The 11,738-nt window shown below is 31.6% G+C and overlaps 2 protein-coding genes across 2 annotated transcripts; one reads left to right on the forward strand and one right to left on the reverse strand.

The window, feature by feature from the left end:
- Positions 1-340: 340 nt before the first annotated feature.
- LOC129313508 (uncharacterized) lies at positions 341-5,714 on the forward strand. Its single transcript, XM_054956694.1, has 4 exons — positions 341-811; positions 2,100-2,152; positions 3,646-3,816; positions 5,385-5,714. Exons 1-4 carry the CDS (start codon positions 404-406, stop codon positions 5,632-5,634), a joined length of 882 nt encoding a protein of 293 aa, XP_054812669.1. The 5' UTR covers positions 341-403; the 3' UTR covers positions 5,635-5,714.
- A 1,286-nt stretch (positions 5,715-7,000) lies between these two features.
- LOC129313507 (chloroplast envelope quinone oxidoreductase homolog) lies at positions 7,001-11,038 on the reverse strand. Its single transcript, XM_054956693.1, has 4 exons — positions 10,878-11,038; positions 10,007-10,148; positions 8,383-8,474; positions 7,001-7,927 (listed from the first exon to the last, which is right to left on the reverse strand). The coding sequence occupies exons 1-4, from the start codon at positions 10,971-10,973 to the stop codon at positions 7,238-7,240; spliced, it is 1,020 nt and encodes a 339-aa protein (XP_054812668.1). The 5' UTR covers positions 10,974-11,038; the 3' UTR covers positions 7,001-7,237.
- Positions 11,039-11,738: the final 700 nt, after the last annotated feature.

An 11,738-nucleotide genomic window follows, 5' to 3' on the forward strand; every position in this document is an offset into this window, starting at 1 on the left:
AGTATAAAAATAAATCAGTTAATTACTAGTGCATATGAAATTATCACCCACATTCTTTAAAACTATAACCCATTCGCTTTTGGAATATTTTTGTTTTGCAAGATAGGAATTAATGTTTATATTAACCTTTTTTTTTGACCAAAATGTTTATATTAACCTTCAAATAATAACAGCATAAATTTCCAAGGCCCAAAACGTTTTGTCGTTCGCGTTCAATTAAATATCTTCCATGGAAAACACGTACAGCTTCCCTTGGCTCACCGTGTTCCACGTGGCCCCTCCATCTATAACTCACGGCCTCAATCAAACACGAATCCCTCACCACCAAAACCCCAACTCGTTTTGCTCAACGTTACATTTTTTGGCTAAATTAGCGCTCATTTTTTTTTTAATACGTCATTTTATGGCTCATTTGCTAGCTCCCAACCCCACTACTTCACTGAAACTATTCTTCTCAGAATCCTCCATTAATGGTGTTAGAAACGCAAGTTGTTACAATGGAAGAAGGAAACGACACCGTTTTGGCCAGTGCTGCGGCGGCACAGCGAGTAACAGCAGGTGTTCAACGTCAAGCGTAGTTTCTGCGGAATTGCAGATCGAGAAGCGAAATGAAGAAGCGGAAGAAGGAGGAAGAAGAAGAAGAATAAGCGTGGTTGATGATGAGATTAAGTGTTTGGTGTGCGAGAATGGGTGGAGAGTGAGGAGACTTGTGGAGAAGGATGAGGAGATCAGGAATGCTGCGAATGTTCAGGCTGAAGCTTTCCATGTTCCGGTCTCGTTCTTCAATCCATTGTTCTTCCAGTTCTTTCAGGTTCGTTCGGCTTTTCTTGAACTTCGATATTGCCAAAATTGTTTCCATTTCAATCTTGAAAAATGTTTCGGCCAATGCTCGTAAAGTTAGTTATATCAATTCCTTGCGGTATTTTTCTTGGATGAATCTCCTTTGATTTGAAGTTGAAGTTTGCTCGTTTTATTAAAAATCTGTCACATTAGTTTTCCGCCAAAAATTCTCTGTTCTTCCAGATTTTTCAGGTTGGATCAATCAGCTTGTCTTGAACTTGGGATATTGATATGAATTTTTTTAATTTCAATCTGGAAAAACGGTTCGGCCAAGCCAAAACTTATGAAGTTAGTTATTTTCAGTGGAATTTTTCTGGGATGAATGTGCTTTGAAGTTTTTAGTTGAATTTATGAAGTTAAACTTTGATCGTTTTAAACTTATATGGAAAATTCATGGTGGATGATGAGAGAAAGTTCTCTTTTGATCTTACCTCAATGTAAACTGTTTTAGTTTCTTTGTATCCCTTCTCATTTTTTTTTTTATAGAAAAATAGTGACAGTAGTAATAAAATTTCTTTTTATTTTCAAATTTTACTTATATCCTTTTTTCTCCAAAAACTAAAATCAGCTAGTTTATTTTGTTTTTGTTTGTTATGAAAAAATATTTTAGATAAAACAAAAGAATAACGTTTGAATTATGTGTCATGTACATTTGTATTTACAAAAAAATAATATCATAATTATATAATATATAAAGTAATTGTTGTATTTCTGGGTTAAGTAAGCTACAAACTTGTTCGCCTCCTTAATTCATTCCACATTTTTTATTAAGCTAATTTGCCTGCACTTGTGCCACTCATCAGATCATATTTTTCATAAGCAATTCCGTAGGTGTTGGACTAATTCAAATTATAGTACCATAAGTAATATATCTTTTTAAATTGTTATCATACTTTAATAATGAAATTAGAGTGATCCTATGTATTCACACCGAATTTAAGATGAATCATAATCACAATGTTCACAGCATGTGATCAGAACAACATATATCTTTACGAAACATCATAATATTATTTTTTTTTTGTTTTACCAATATACATATATACATAATATCAAAACTTTATCAAGCCACACGATTTATGCATTGTGAATACTATCATCAGTCAGTTATTTTTTTTAAAAATTCGTGTAAAGCATGACATCTATTTTAATTTAAATGAATGATCTATTATTATGAAAATATTTTTTTTATCAGATGCAATTTTCTTTTCGGTCGTTGTCTTTGCTGGCTAGTTAATGTCTTCTTGTTGTGCTTGTAGGCAGAAGTGCTTTCTGGCCTCCTATACAAGCTGAAAAACTCTCCTCGTGACAGGTGAATTTGAATTTTTTCTTCTTTTTTTTCCCCGGAAGGCTTCACAGAATAAAGTAAAGAAAAAATGATGATAAAATTCTTTTAAATTATATAATTAATAATTTAATCTTTTAAAATGTCATAATTTCATTAAAATTCATGAAATTTTTTTATCATTAATAAATTTATATTAATGATCAAATTGTCCTTTGTAAAAAATAGAATGATTTACAAATTTTATTTAAATAATCACAATATTCCTTCTTATATTATAATTTCATTAAAATTTTTGAAATTTTTTTGTCATTAATGAATTTATATTAATAATCAAATTGCTCTTTGTTGAAAATAAAATGATTTACAAATTTTATTTAAGTAATCACAATATTTCTTCTTATATTGACAATAATGCAATAATAAATTATAACTTTGCATGTTAATTTTTAATTTGCTATTGCATTGTGAATATAAAAAAAAATTGTGATTATTTAAATAAGACTTGTGAATCATTTTATTTTTAACGAGAATAATTTAGTTATTTATATAAATTCATCAATAACAGAAAAGTCTTTAAAGATTTCAGTAGAATTATAATATTTTAAAAGATCATTTTATTATTTATATATTTTAGGAGAATTTTATTGTTATTTTTTCTAAAATAAATTCTCTTTCATTTAATCTCCAACTCTTATAGGTTGAATTTGTTATTTTTGGACTAAAGATTGATTATTAAAATCATTGTTGATAAAAAATTTGAAGGCCTGCCGATACACACTCGCGCAAATATTGGTCCTATTTGCTTATATTGGCTTGTGTCAGCACTAGCAAAACAACAACATATATGTATGTAGCTATTATGTCATCAGGACATTTTTTTTTTCTGTCCAATTTTTTATTTTTATTATAAATAATTATTTTTAGTAGTTTACAATCAAAAAATTATTTTTACTTTGCACGTTGCATATTTTAAAATAATTTTAAATATAAAAAACTATCTTGTACAATTTCGACTGTCCAAATTATGCTGTATGTAACGCGTATAAACGCCAGACTTTTTATTATTTTTTTTTTGTAAGAAGACACTTGACTTTTTAATTACCAATGTTAAATGTTTTCAGCTTTTTTTTTTTAATATAAAGTCACAGAAAAACCATGTAAAGAGACTAAACTCAAGTTACATTTAGAATCATGAGGTTAATACAATCAGGTGACGGATTATCTAAGATCATAATATCAAAATTATCATGGGATGTCTGATGAGTTAGCAAATCAGCACATCTATTCGCTTCTCTATATATTTGTTGAAGAAAATGTTTTCAACTTTCAATATCTGATCAAAAACACAAAATTCACCCCTCACATTGTGGACTAAATGGATCAAAATGTTGAACTGACCTAATTAATTAAAATTAAGATAAGATGGATGTAGTTTGAGACAAGTATTGTTCATATTTCATTGCTTTGTTGGTCATATATATAACTCCATATTTCATTTTAAAATATAACATTAATAGGTATGCTTGCCTGGTCGCTGAGGCAGCCACAATCTGTTCAGATTCATCAAAGCAAATTGTGGGTGTTGTAGATGTGACTGCCTCTAGGGATGGAAATGTGCTTCAACTGCTCCCTCCTGAGGCACAAGAGTATCTTTACATCTCAGGAATAGCTGTCTCCTCAAATTTCAGGTGATCAAGTTAACACTAATATCACCATATTGTTTTTGCTTGTGATGACTATATTAAGAACCATGTTGTGATTCAAATCCAGGGAAATTTGAAGGGCGTGCTTGATTTTAGTAGGGTAAATGATTTTGAAAAAAAATTCATTATCAAATAGAGTTTCAAAATCGCTTCTCTCACAATGAAATTTCGAAGCCTAAACAAAGTTTATGGAAAAAAAAATTGGGGCGTTTGGGTGGCTTCTTTTCAAAACGGGGTTTCAGGAGCCATGATTGATTTTGAAGGGTATCCAAATATACCCTAAAAGTCTAACTATGTGAGAAAGAGAGATCCATTAAAAAAAGAAAAAAGAAAAAATAAAAAAAGAAGAAGTGTGGCTCGTGTCAAAAGTGGAATCCGTGATCTATCTCTCTTATCCAAGTGAGTTGCACGGTTTATAATTTAAAAATATCGTGGCGTGATATATATATTTTTTATATTTTATATTGATGGTTGATGATTATGAAAATTAATGTCAATCAAAAGAATACAACCACACTCACATGTAACCCACACATGTCCATGCATACATATGAAAATTGACACACTTGTATTTGCGTTCAAACTGAGTTTTAACTTGGTTACAATAATTGCATGTTTGGATAGGATATAAAATTGGCCAAAATTGATGAATTTTTAATGAAAGTTATTCTAACAACCAAAAAAATTATAATTGATTATTGGGTTAAAATTACATTTTAAAATAAGCTTTTAGAGGTTACTTATAAATTCAATTTTACTGTTAAATAATATATTTTACTTCTTAAATAAAGTTTAACAAATTTAATGATATTAAATACAACTTTATCAATAATTTAATTTTAAAAAGTAATGTCCTTTATGGTAATTTGTACAGCAAAATTAATTTCAGTATTCAAATAAATTACGTTATAATATAATCAATTATAAATTTGTAATTAAAATCAATAATATTAATCAATTATATCCAATTGAAATTCAAACGGACCTTTTAGTTTTTGAACTTTGACACGATGCAATTTAGTTCTTATAGTTTTAAGGATTTAAAATATTAATTCTTATATTTTAAAAATAAAATTATAAATACTAATATTATTTTGAAATTTAGGGATTAATGGTTTATATTACTAAAACTAAAGGAATTGAGTTATGATAAGTTAAAATTTGGAGATTAAGTTGCATCATAATCAAAACTATAGGAACTAAGTGGAATTTAGTTAAAGTTAAAAAATTAAGTTATAATTAAGTCAAAATTATGAGAATTAAATTATTAGATATTTATATTTTATATTGATGATCATGGATAGCCAAAAAAAGATTCGTGGTTATGAAAATTAATGTCCATGAAAAGAATACAACCACACTCTCACATGTAGCACACATGCATGCATACACTTGAATGTATGTACATTTACACTTATACGTTCACACATAAATGCGCACTCACATTTGACAATTTGTTTTTTAGATAAATATTTAATACAAAAATAAATGAAAAAAATCCTTGTATGAAAAAAAGAAGGGGATAATCAATTGTGTGGGTAATTGATGAACAGGAGGAGGAAGGTAGCAACTGCGTTGTTGAAAGCTTGTGATGTGCTATCGGTTTTGTGGGGATTTGAGTTTCTGGTCCTTAGAGCCTATGAAGAAGATTGGGGTGCTCGCAAATTGTATTCTAAAGCTGGTTATGAAGTTGTGTATAGAGATCCGCCATGGTTGTCTACTTGGATTGGAAGGAAATGTCGTGTTCTTATGATTAAGGCATTAAGCAAACAAAAACTAATTTGCATAGACTCTGCTGAATGAAAGGTAAACAAAACTCAGAGACACAAGTGTAACCAGTTGTGTATATATACCATGTAATAATAATGTATCATTTCATTTAACCAAGGTTGCTTCAATTAGTAATAATACGACGGATATTCGACAGCCACAAATGCATAGGTGAGATGTGAGAAGTTTCTTTGTGATTAATTTGTGTTTAGTTTTATAAATATATTTTTTTAAATTTTATCCCCAACCTAACCCTTTTTTATATGAAAGGGAGACACATGCACTCACATGAGCATATCAATATTGGGTTCGAACTCAAGACCTCTTTTAAAAGAGGGAGGTGGCGTTGTTTTTAGGACAATTAATTGTTGACTTATAAACATTTTTTTAATCTAAAAGCTTGTCATCACTCTAGTGAGTCTACAGGATTCAGCCTACTTACATTTTCTTTTTTCTTTTTTTTAAAAAATATAATTAATTTTTTAACTAAGTACTAACATGTACACACTTTTCATCCACAACATAGGTCTAATTTACCTATTTGCATGCATGCCAATGAGAATGGTTAAATGGAAGTTAGTTCATAAAAAATGTCAAAAAAAGAAAAAAATTGTAATATTTTACTAAAGCACTATTAAGAGTAGTTAACGATTACATTACTTACGATATTTAATCTATACATAAGAGCTAAATAGAGAAAGAAAAAAAAATTAAATACTCTAAATGTTATTGAACTGGACTTTTATTTTGGATAAAAAAATTTTAGAGAAAAAATTTATATTGTGAATCAGAGAAATACTTTATATCAAGAGATATAAAAAGTTTTTTTTTGTTATATTATGTAAATTACATGGTGAAATGGATCATGATAAGGTGATAAAAATTTAAAACTATTCTTAAGTGGTTTAGTATATCTTTCTCGCTAAATGAGCATTTCTTTTTTACTTTTTCTTTTCCTTTTTTCTTTTTTCTGGATTACATAAGCAAGCCAAAGCTTGGAATAAAAAGTAGAGCGTTACTAAATAACACTCTTATCAGACAACAAAATGTTCAAGCATGCTAAAGGGCAGTTCCAGACTAATACAAGCATTTCAAATTGTCCCCTGAAGTAAAGAGTTTCTGAATTCTCAACTCAATTCAAAATTGGAAGGGGTTGCAGTTTTGTTATGTGTTTGTTAAATGTTGAAAGTCGAATTTTAATTCGATATTTCGAACAGTTTTGTAAGACTTTATTCATCTGTTGATTTCACGTTGGCAGATATTGCATGCCTAAATCCGACCATGAGGTCTTCAGCAAGTCAAGGATATTTCTGCAAACAATATGTTCGACTGCATTCTATCATTTCAGATTTATTACGCACAATTTAATTGACTAAAAGAATTCAGATGATCCTGTTGCTAAAAGTTCAATCGCAATCCTCTATAAAACGTATGGAATATCATTACCATAAAACACATTCATAATTTACAGAACTGAAGTTCAAAAGCCACCAGTGTTTAAAACTTTAAACCATCCGTCTTGCTGATATATCAAGCTCTTCATTTCAACACGACAATACATATTTACTGTTCTCAATACGTACATATGTATATGTATGCACACACAACAGGATCCGGCAGTTTCAAGCAACTCTGTCTATGGCTCCACAATGATTTTTCCAGTAGCATGGCCATCGATGCTCTTAGCCCATGCATCTTCAGCTTTACCCAGAGGAAAACGAGAGTCAATGACAGTTTTAAGCTTCCCATCTTTCACCAATTGAACCAGATAACTCAGGTTCTCTTTCTTGGCTGATACCAAGAACGGCACCAGCTGCTTCTTAGAGAATGTGAGCTTCTTCAGAGCAAAAGTCGCTATTGAACTCAAGCCAGGAGTTAGATCTATTACCTTCCCATGATCACTCAACTGAGGCTCAAAAGTGGACCACGGTATTCCAGTCGAGCAATGTATCACTGCATCGTATTTTCGACCAGATGGACTCTCTAGAGCAGCTCCTTCTGGAGTCTTATAGTCAAGAACCTCATCAGCACCTAAGTTCTTGACGAAGTCAATGTTGCGGGCCCCACAGGTGGCAGTTACATATGTGTTTCCTAGCTTTGCCAGTTGAACTGCACAGTGACCCACGCCACCAGAGGCTGCAGTTACCAAGATGTTCTTTTGTTCGCCAGTTCCATCAAGCTTGACTCCGGCAACTTCAGTGAGGGACTGGTGAGCTGTGAGTGCAGCCACGGGTAACGCTGCAGCTTCAGCAGCTGAGACTTCAGGTGGTCTTGAAGCTGTCAAGTTCTCACTAGCCACAGCAAACTCAGCTAGTCCACCCCCACGCTGTCATTCAACATGAACAGCAGTTGTAAAAATGTATTATTTTATGTAATTACAACGCACTGACACAGATTGTAAACTCATGAAAATAATGATGTAGCATTATCACAGGGTTTTCTAGATAGCAAATAATAAAAAAAAAACACACAGCATACCCCCCTAAGAGGGACTAAGATGAATGGATCAGCGCACAAGCAAGGTGGATATAAAACACAATTATTACATTTAGCTCCTTGCTTTACAGATAGAAGTATACGGATCTGAAAAACTGAACATATGGGGCAATTTGCAATCAACTGATTTTTTCTATTTTCCATGTATACATTTTTTCCCTTCCGGTTACCAATCAAATATCTACTCAAGCTCATAATTATCCAACAACAATCAGAATATCAAAGGAGTTAGAGATCTGGGGAAAAAATCAAAGAAAGAAAGAACAGAGTCAGAGAGAAGATTACATCGTGAGCGAGTTTAGCAACAACTTTGTCACCAACTTTGAAATCTTTGACTTGTGGTCCAACCTCTACTATCTCTCCAGCTATATCGGTACCTGTTTCCAACAAAAATTTAATTCAGAAGTACAATGGATCCCAGAATTTTAGAGGAACAGGCCAAACAAAATGACTAACAGATAACCCATGATTAACAAACCAATTTAACATCCAAAGTAAGCAAGCATGATGCACGCAACAAAACCTGTTTAGAATTTTATAGTATGAAGTTATCCTGACTTATTTTATTTAGTATTCTATATTTAGTCTCAAAGGTGTTAGTATATTAATGTTATGGTGTTAAACAGTTTACTCATGGTTCTGCAGGAGCAGTTTTGTCATAACAAAGCAAAATGACATGAACTTTTCAGGCGTGATGGCACATTGGACAAGTGAGACAAGACATTTAATTATTTTGCTCTACTCGGACACTGCTAGGACACAACTTGGAGCAACATGACTCCCATTTCGATGAGCTCATACAAATTCTTCCTTATGCTTGTTTGCTGTACATGAATAATTAAAATAATATAATTTAATACCTTTATATTTCATACGAGTTTTTGAGAATAAATATAATAAGATAGGATGATGCTGGGCTTTTTAACAAAGCAGATCACTAAATAAAAATTTCAAATAGGCATGCTGTGTTTTATATTTTTTGATTTATATTTTTTGAAATAGACAAGTGACATGTTAGTGTGTCGATGTCCACATATGTGCTTCGTATGTTCTGTTGGATGATCTCTAGCTTGTTTCAGTTATCTAGGCTTTTACTTAATTTACTACTGACTCGTTATATAATAGGGGCCTTCAGTAGCTGACTACTTGACTACAAAGCCCAATCAATTGTCATAATCGGCTAACAGAATCAGTGAATATGGAATTAATTTTCAAAAGAGCCCAAGCTACAAAACAATGTATTATGGCTATGTTAATCTTAAATTGCTGCTCTCTTTTCCTGTGACTTTCAGATCAGACCAAATCTACTGTTTTAGCAAGACAGCCATAAAAACAAAAATTCTTAAAAAAAAAAAAATCCTAGCTGTTCTTGCTTCAATATTGCCTAGAACCCCTAACCCATAATCCCAAACTCATAGGTTCTGTTCACAGCTCAGGAACAACAAAGTATATGAATTGTTAAAATACTGAAGTATGAAGTTCCTGCATCAAAACATGCCTGGTCGGTAAAGCAGTAAAACCAATTCAAATTTCTAGATTCAGTGACAGACGCAATTTTTTTGGAGTTTATGGAGAGATTTTGACTCTAATAAAGTACCTGGTGTCTAGATTGTCAGAAATTGGGAATTGACTGTTTACATGTTGAATTCAAATAAGGGAAGCTAAATCTTCCTATGGTCAATAAATATGAGAACATAAAGATTTTTAAGGAATATATATATATATATATATATGGAGAGATATAACACAACTGGCCAAGAAAAAAGTTGATCAAATCACAAACTGTAAAACCAAACTACATAACTCATCACAAATTCTGAGAGCTAAGCTAACTACAAAATACATCTGTAACAATACAAACAATGATCAAAACCTTCTCAAAATACCCAAAAAAAAAAAAACAACTTACAAGGGATATAGGGAAATTTTCGTGGTAACAGAGGCCGTGTCGCCCCCTTCTGAATCTTCCAATCAACAGGGTTCAGACAAGTTGCTTCCACTTTCAGCAAAACTTCATTTTTATTTGGAGTAGGAACTGGAATCTCAACATGCTGCTTACAAATATAAAGTAAGCATAGCAATCTTTTAAAGCAATCTCAAATGCACAAAACAAAAGAGAAAGAGATAATCATTATCAAGGACCGCTTCATACCAAGACTTGAGTTGTTAGATGAAGACCCAATAACATATATATATATATACAACCTAGGATTCGGAATTAATGACTCTAGATTTGAGCATTAGGGGATCCCAAAAGGGAGTCAAAGAACGATTTTATTTATATATCTGACTTGCCCCCTCAAACGAAAAACCTTGAACGGGAAGCGGGAATAAATCACAGTCCAACCAGATCCTGTTATTAAATCTAATTTAGTTGCAAGAACAGGCGGCCGCATAAATCAAATTCCCAATGACTTGGTCCGTTCTTAATTATTTATAAAGCTTTGATACCAAGTTGAAATTCTTAACAGGTATTATTGGGAAAAAAAATTTGCTTGCACAGACACGCAGCGCCTTTCCTTATTATTATTATTTTTTTAACACTGAACTAGTCCAACAAAGACTCAACCAAGAAAGTTACAATTCTTTATTTTTTCGGTAATGAAGAAAAATTACAATCCCTAAGAGTAATTATCAGGTTACATGAGCGTAAGTACCTCCTCCTCCTTGATTTATCTACAGAAACCTTATAAGCTTTGCGATTCAATTTAAAACTCAAAAAAATAAGTAGCATGTAGAAGAATTGCAAGTCACCGACAAAGAAGAAGAAGAAAATTAACCTTCAAACCGGCGGGGCCACCGCCATAGCTATCATACTGAATCGCTTGCATAAGCTTCGTCGCCATTTCCACTGATGATGACGATAGTGTTGACATCCACGAGAAACTTTATACGCTCCTACAGGTTAGGAGTCTCGCGAGGATTGCGTCTCGGCTTATTAAATAGTTTTTTTTTTTAGTATATATTTATATTCACAATTATTCTCACCTGAAAATGACTTGTGACTCGAACCAGAAGACGACTAATTAAAGGTTTTCTCTAATAAAAGGTTGAAAATAAAAAGCAATTGTTAATTATCACTGATACAGATAGGAGTCAAACGGTTCGAAACATAACTAATTTGAGGTCAATGTACCGGATTATAGTTTTAATACTTATAATTACAGACAATATAGTAGTAAGTCTATATACTTTGATTATATTTTATTTTTAATTTTATAAGTTTATTTTGTTGTTCTTGATCTCTTTATTTTTATTCGTCTGTAACGTTTCTTTCTATAGTTTTAAAAATATGTGTAAGGACCATGACCTCACAAGTATGCTCTATGTTATATAAGAATCATTGAATATTGTTGACAAGTAAGTGTCACTAAAATAATAAATTTATTTATTTATTTTTAGACAAGTACTCCCTCCAATTCACAATATAAGTAATGATTATTATTTCATGCTAAGGCCATACATGGGTAGGGTTGGAGCAATCGGGATAGCTACTTGTTGCCTAACCTTAAACCTAATTAGGGTATGAAATTAAGCTCGACAGGTTGAGGTAGGTAAGGTCACATGTAATATTCTAAATTTTAATTTAAAGGTTAAATTAATTAATTGAGATATTGAATTAGTTAATCAGGATGATTAAG

Source organism: Prosopis cineraria, unplaced genomic scaffold, assembly GCF_029017545.1.
Source record: "Prosopis cineraria cultivar Desert tree isolate PC_DT_omini unplaced genomic scaffold, ASM2901754v1 PC6, whole genome shotgun sequence".
Classification (NCBI taxonomy): Eukaryota; Viridiplantae; Streptophyta; class Magnoliopsida; order Fabales; family Fabaceae; genus Prosopis; species Prosopis cineraria.

What these genes read in the sequence shown, in the direction of transcription:
- LOC129313508 (XM_054956694.1), top strand. Translation starts at nt 404, where the DNA reads ATGGCTCATTTGCTAGCTCCCAACCCCACTACTTCACTGAAACTATTC. An exon ending in TGTTCTTCCAGTTCTTTCAG is followed by an intron (nt 812 to 2,099) that starts GTTCGTTCGGCT and finishes TTGTGCTTGTAG; the next exon opens with GCAGAAGTGCTTTCTGGCCT. An exon ending in AAAAACTCTCCTCGTGACAG is followed by an intron (nt 2,153 to 3,645) that starts GTGAATTTGAAT and finishes TAACATTAATAG; the next exon opens with GTATGCTTGCCTGGTCGCTG.
- LOC129313507 (XM_054956693.1), bottom strand. Translation starts at nt 10,973, where the DNA reads ATGTCAACACTATCGTCATCATCAGTGGAAATGGCGACGAAGCTTATG. An exon ending in AAAATTTCCCTATATCCCTT is followed by an intron (nt 8,475 to 10,006) that starts GTAAGTTGTTTT and finishes TGTTGGAAACAG; the next exon opens with GTACCGATATAGCTGGAGAG. An exon ending in TTGCTAAACTCGCTCACGAT is followed by an intron (nt 7,928 to 8,382) that starts GTAATCTTCTCT and finishes GTTGAATGACAG; the next exon opens with CGTGGGGGTGGACTAGCTGA.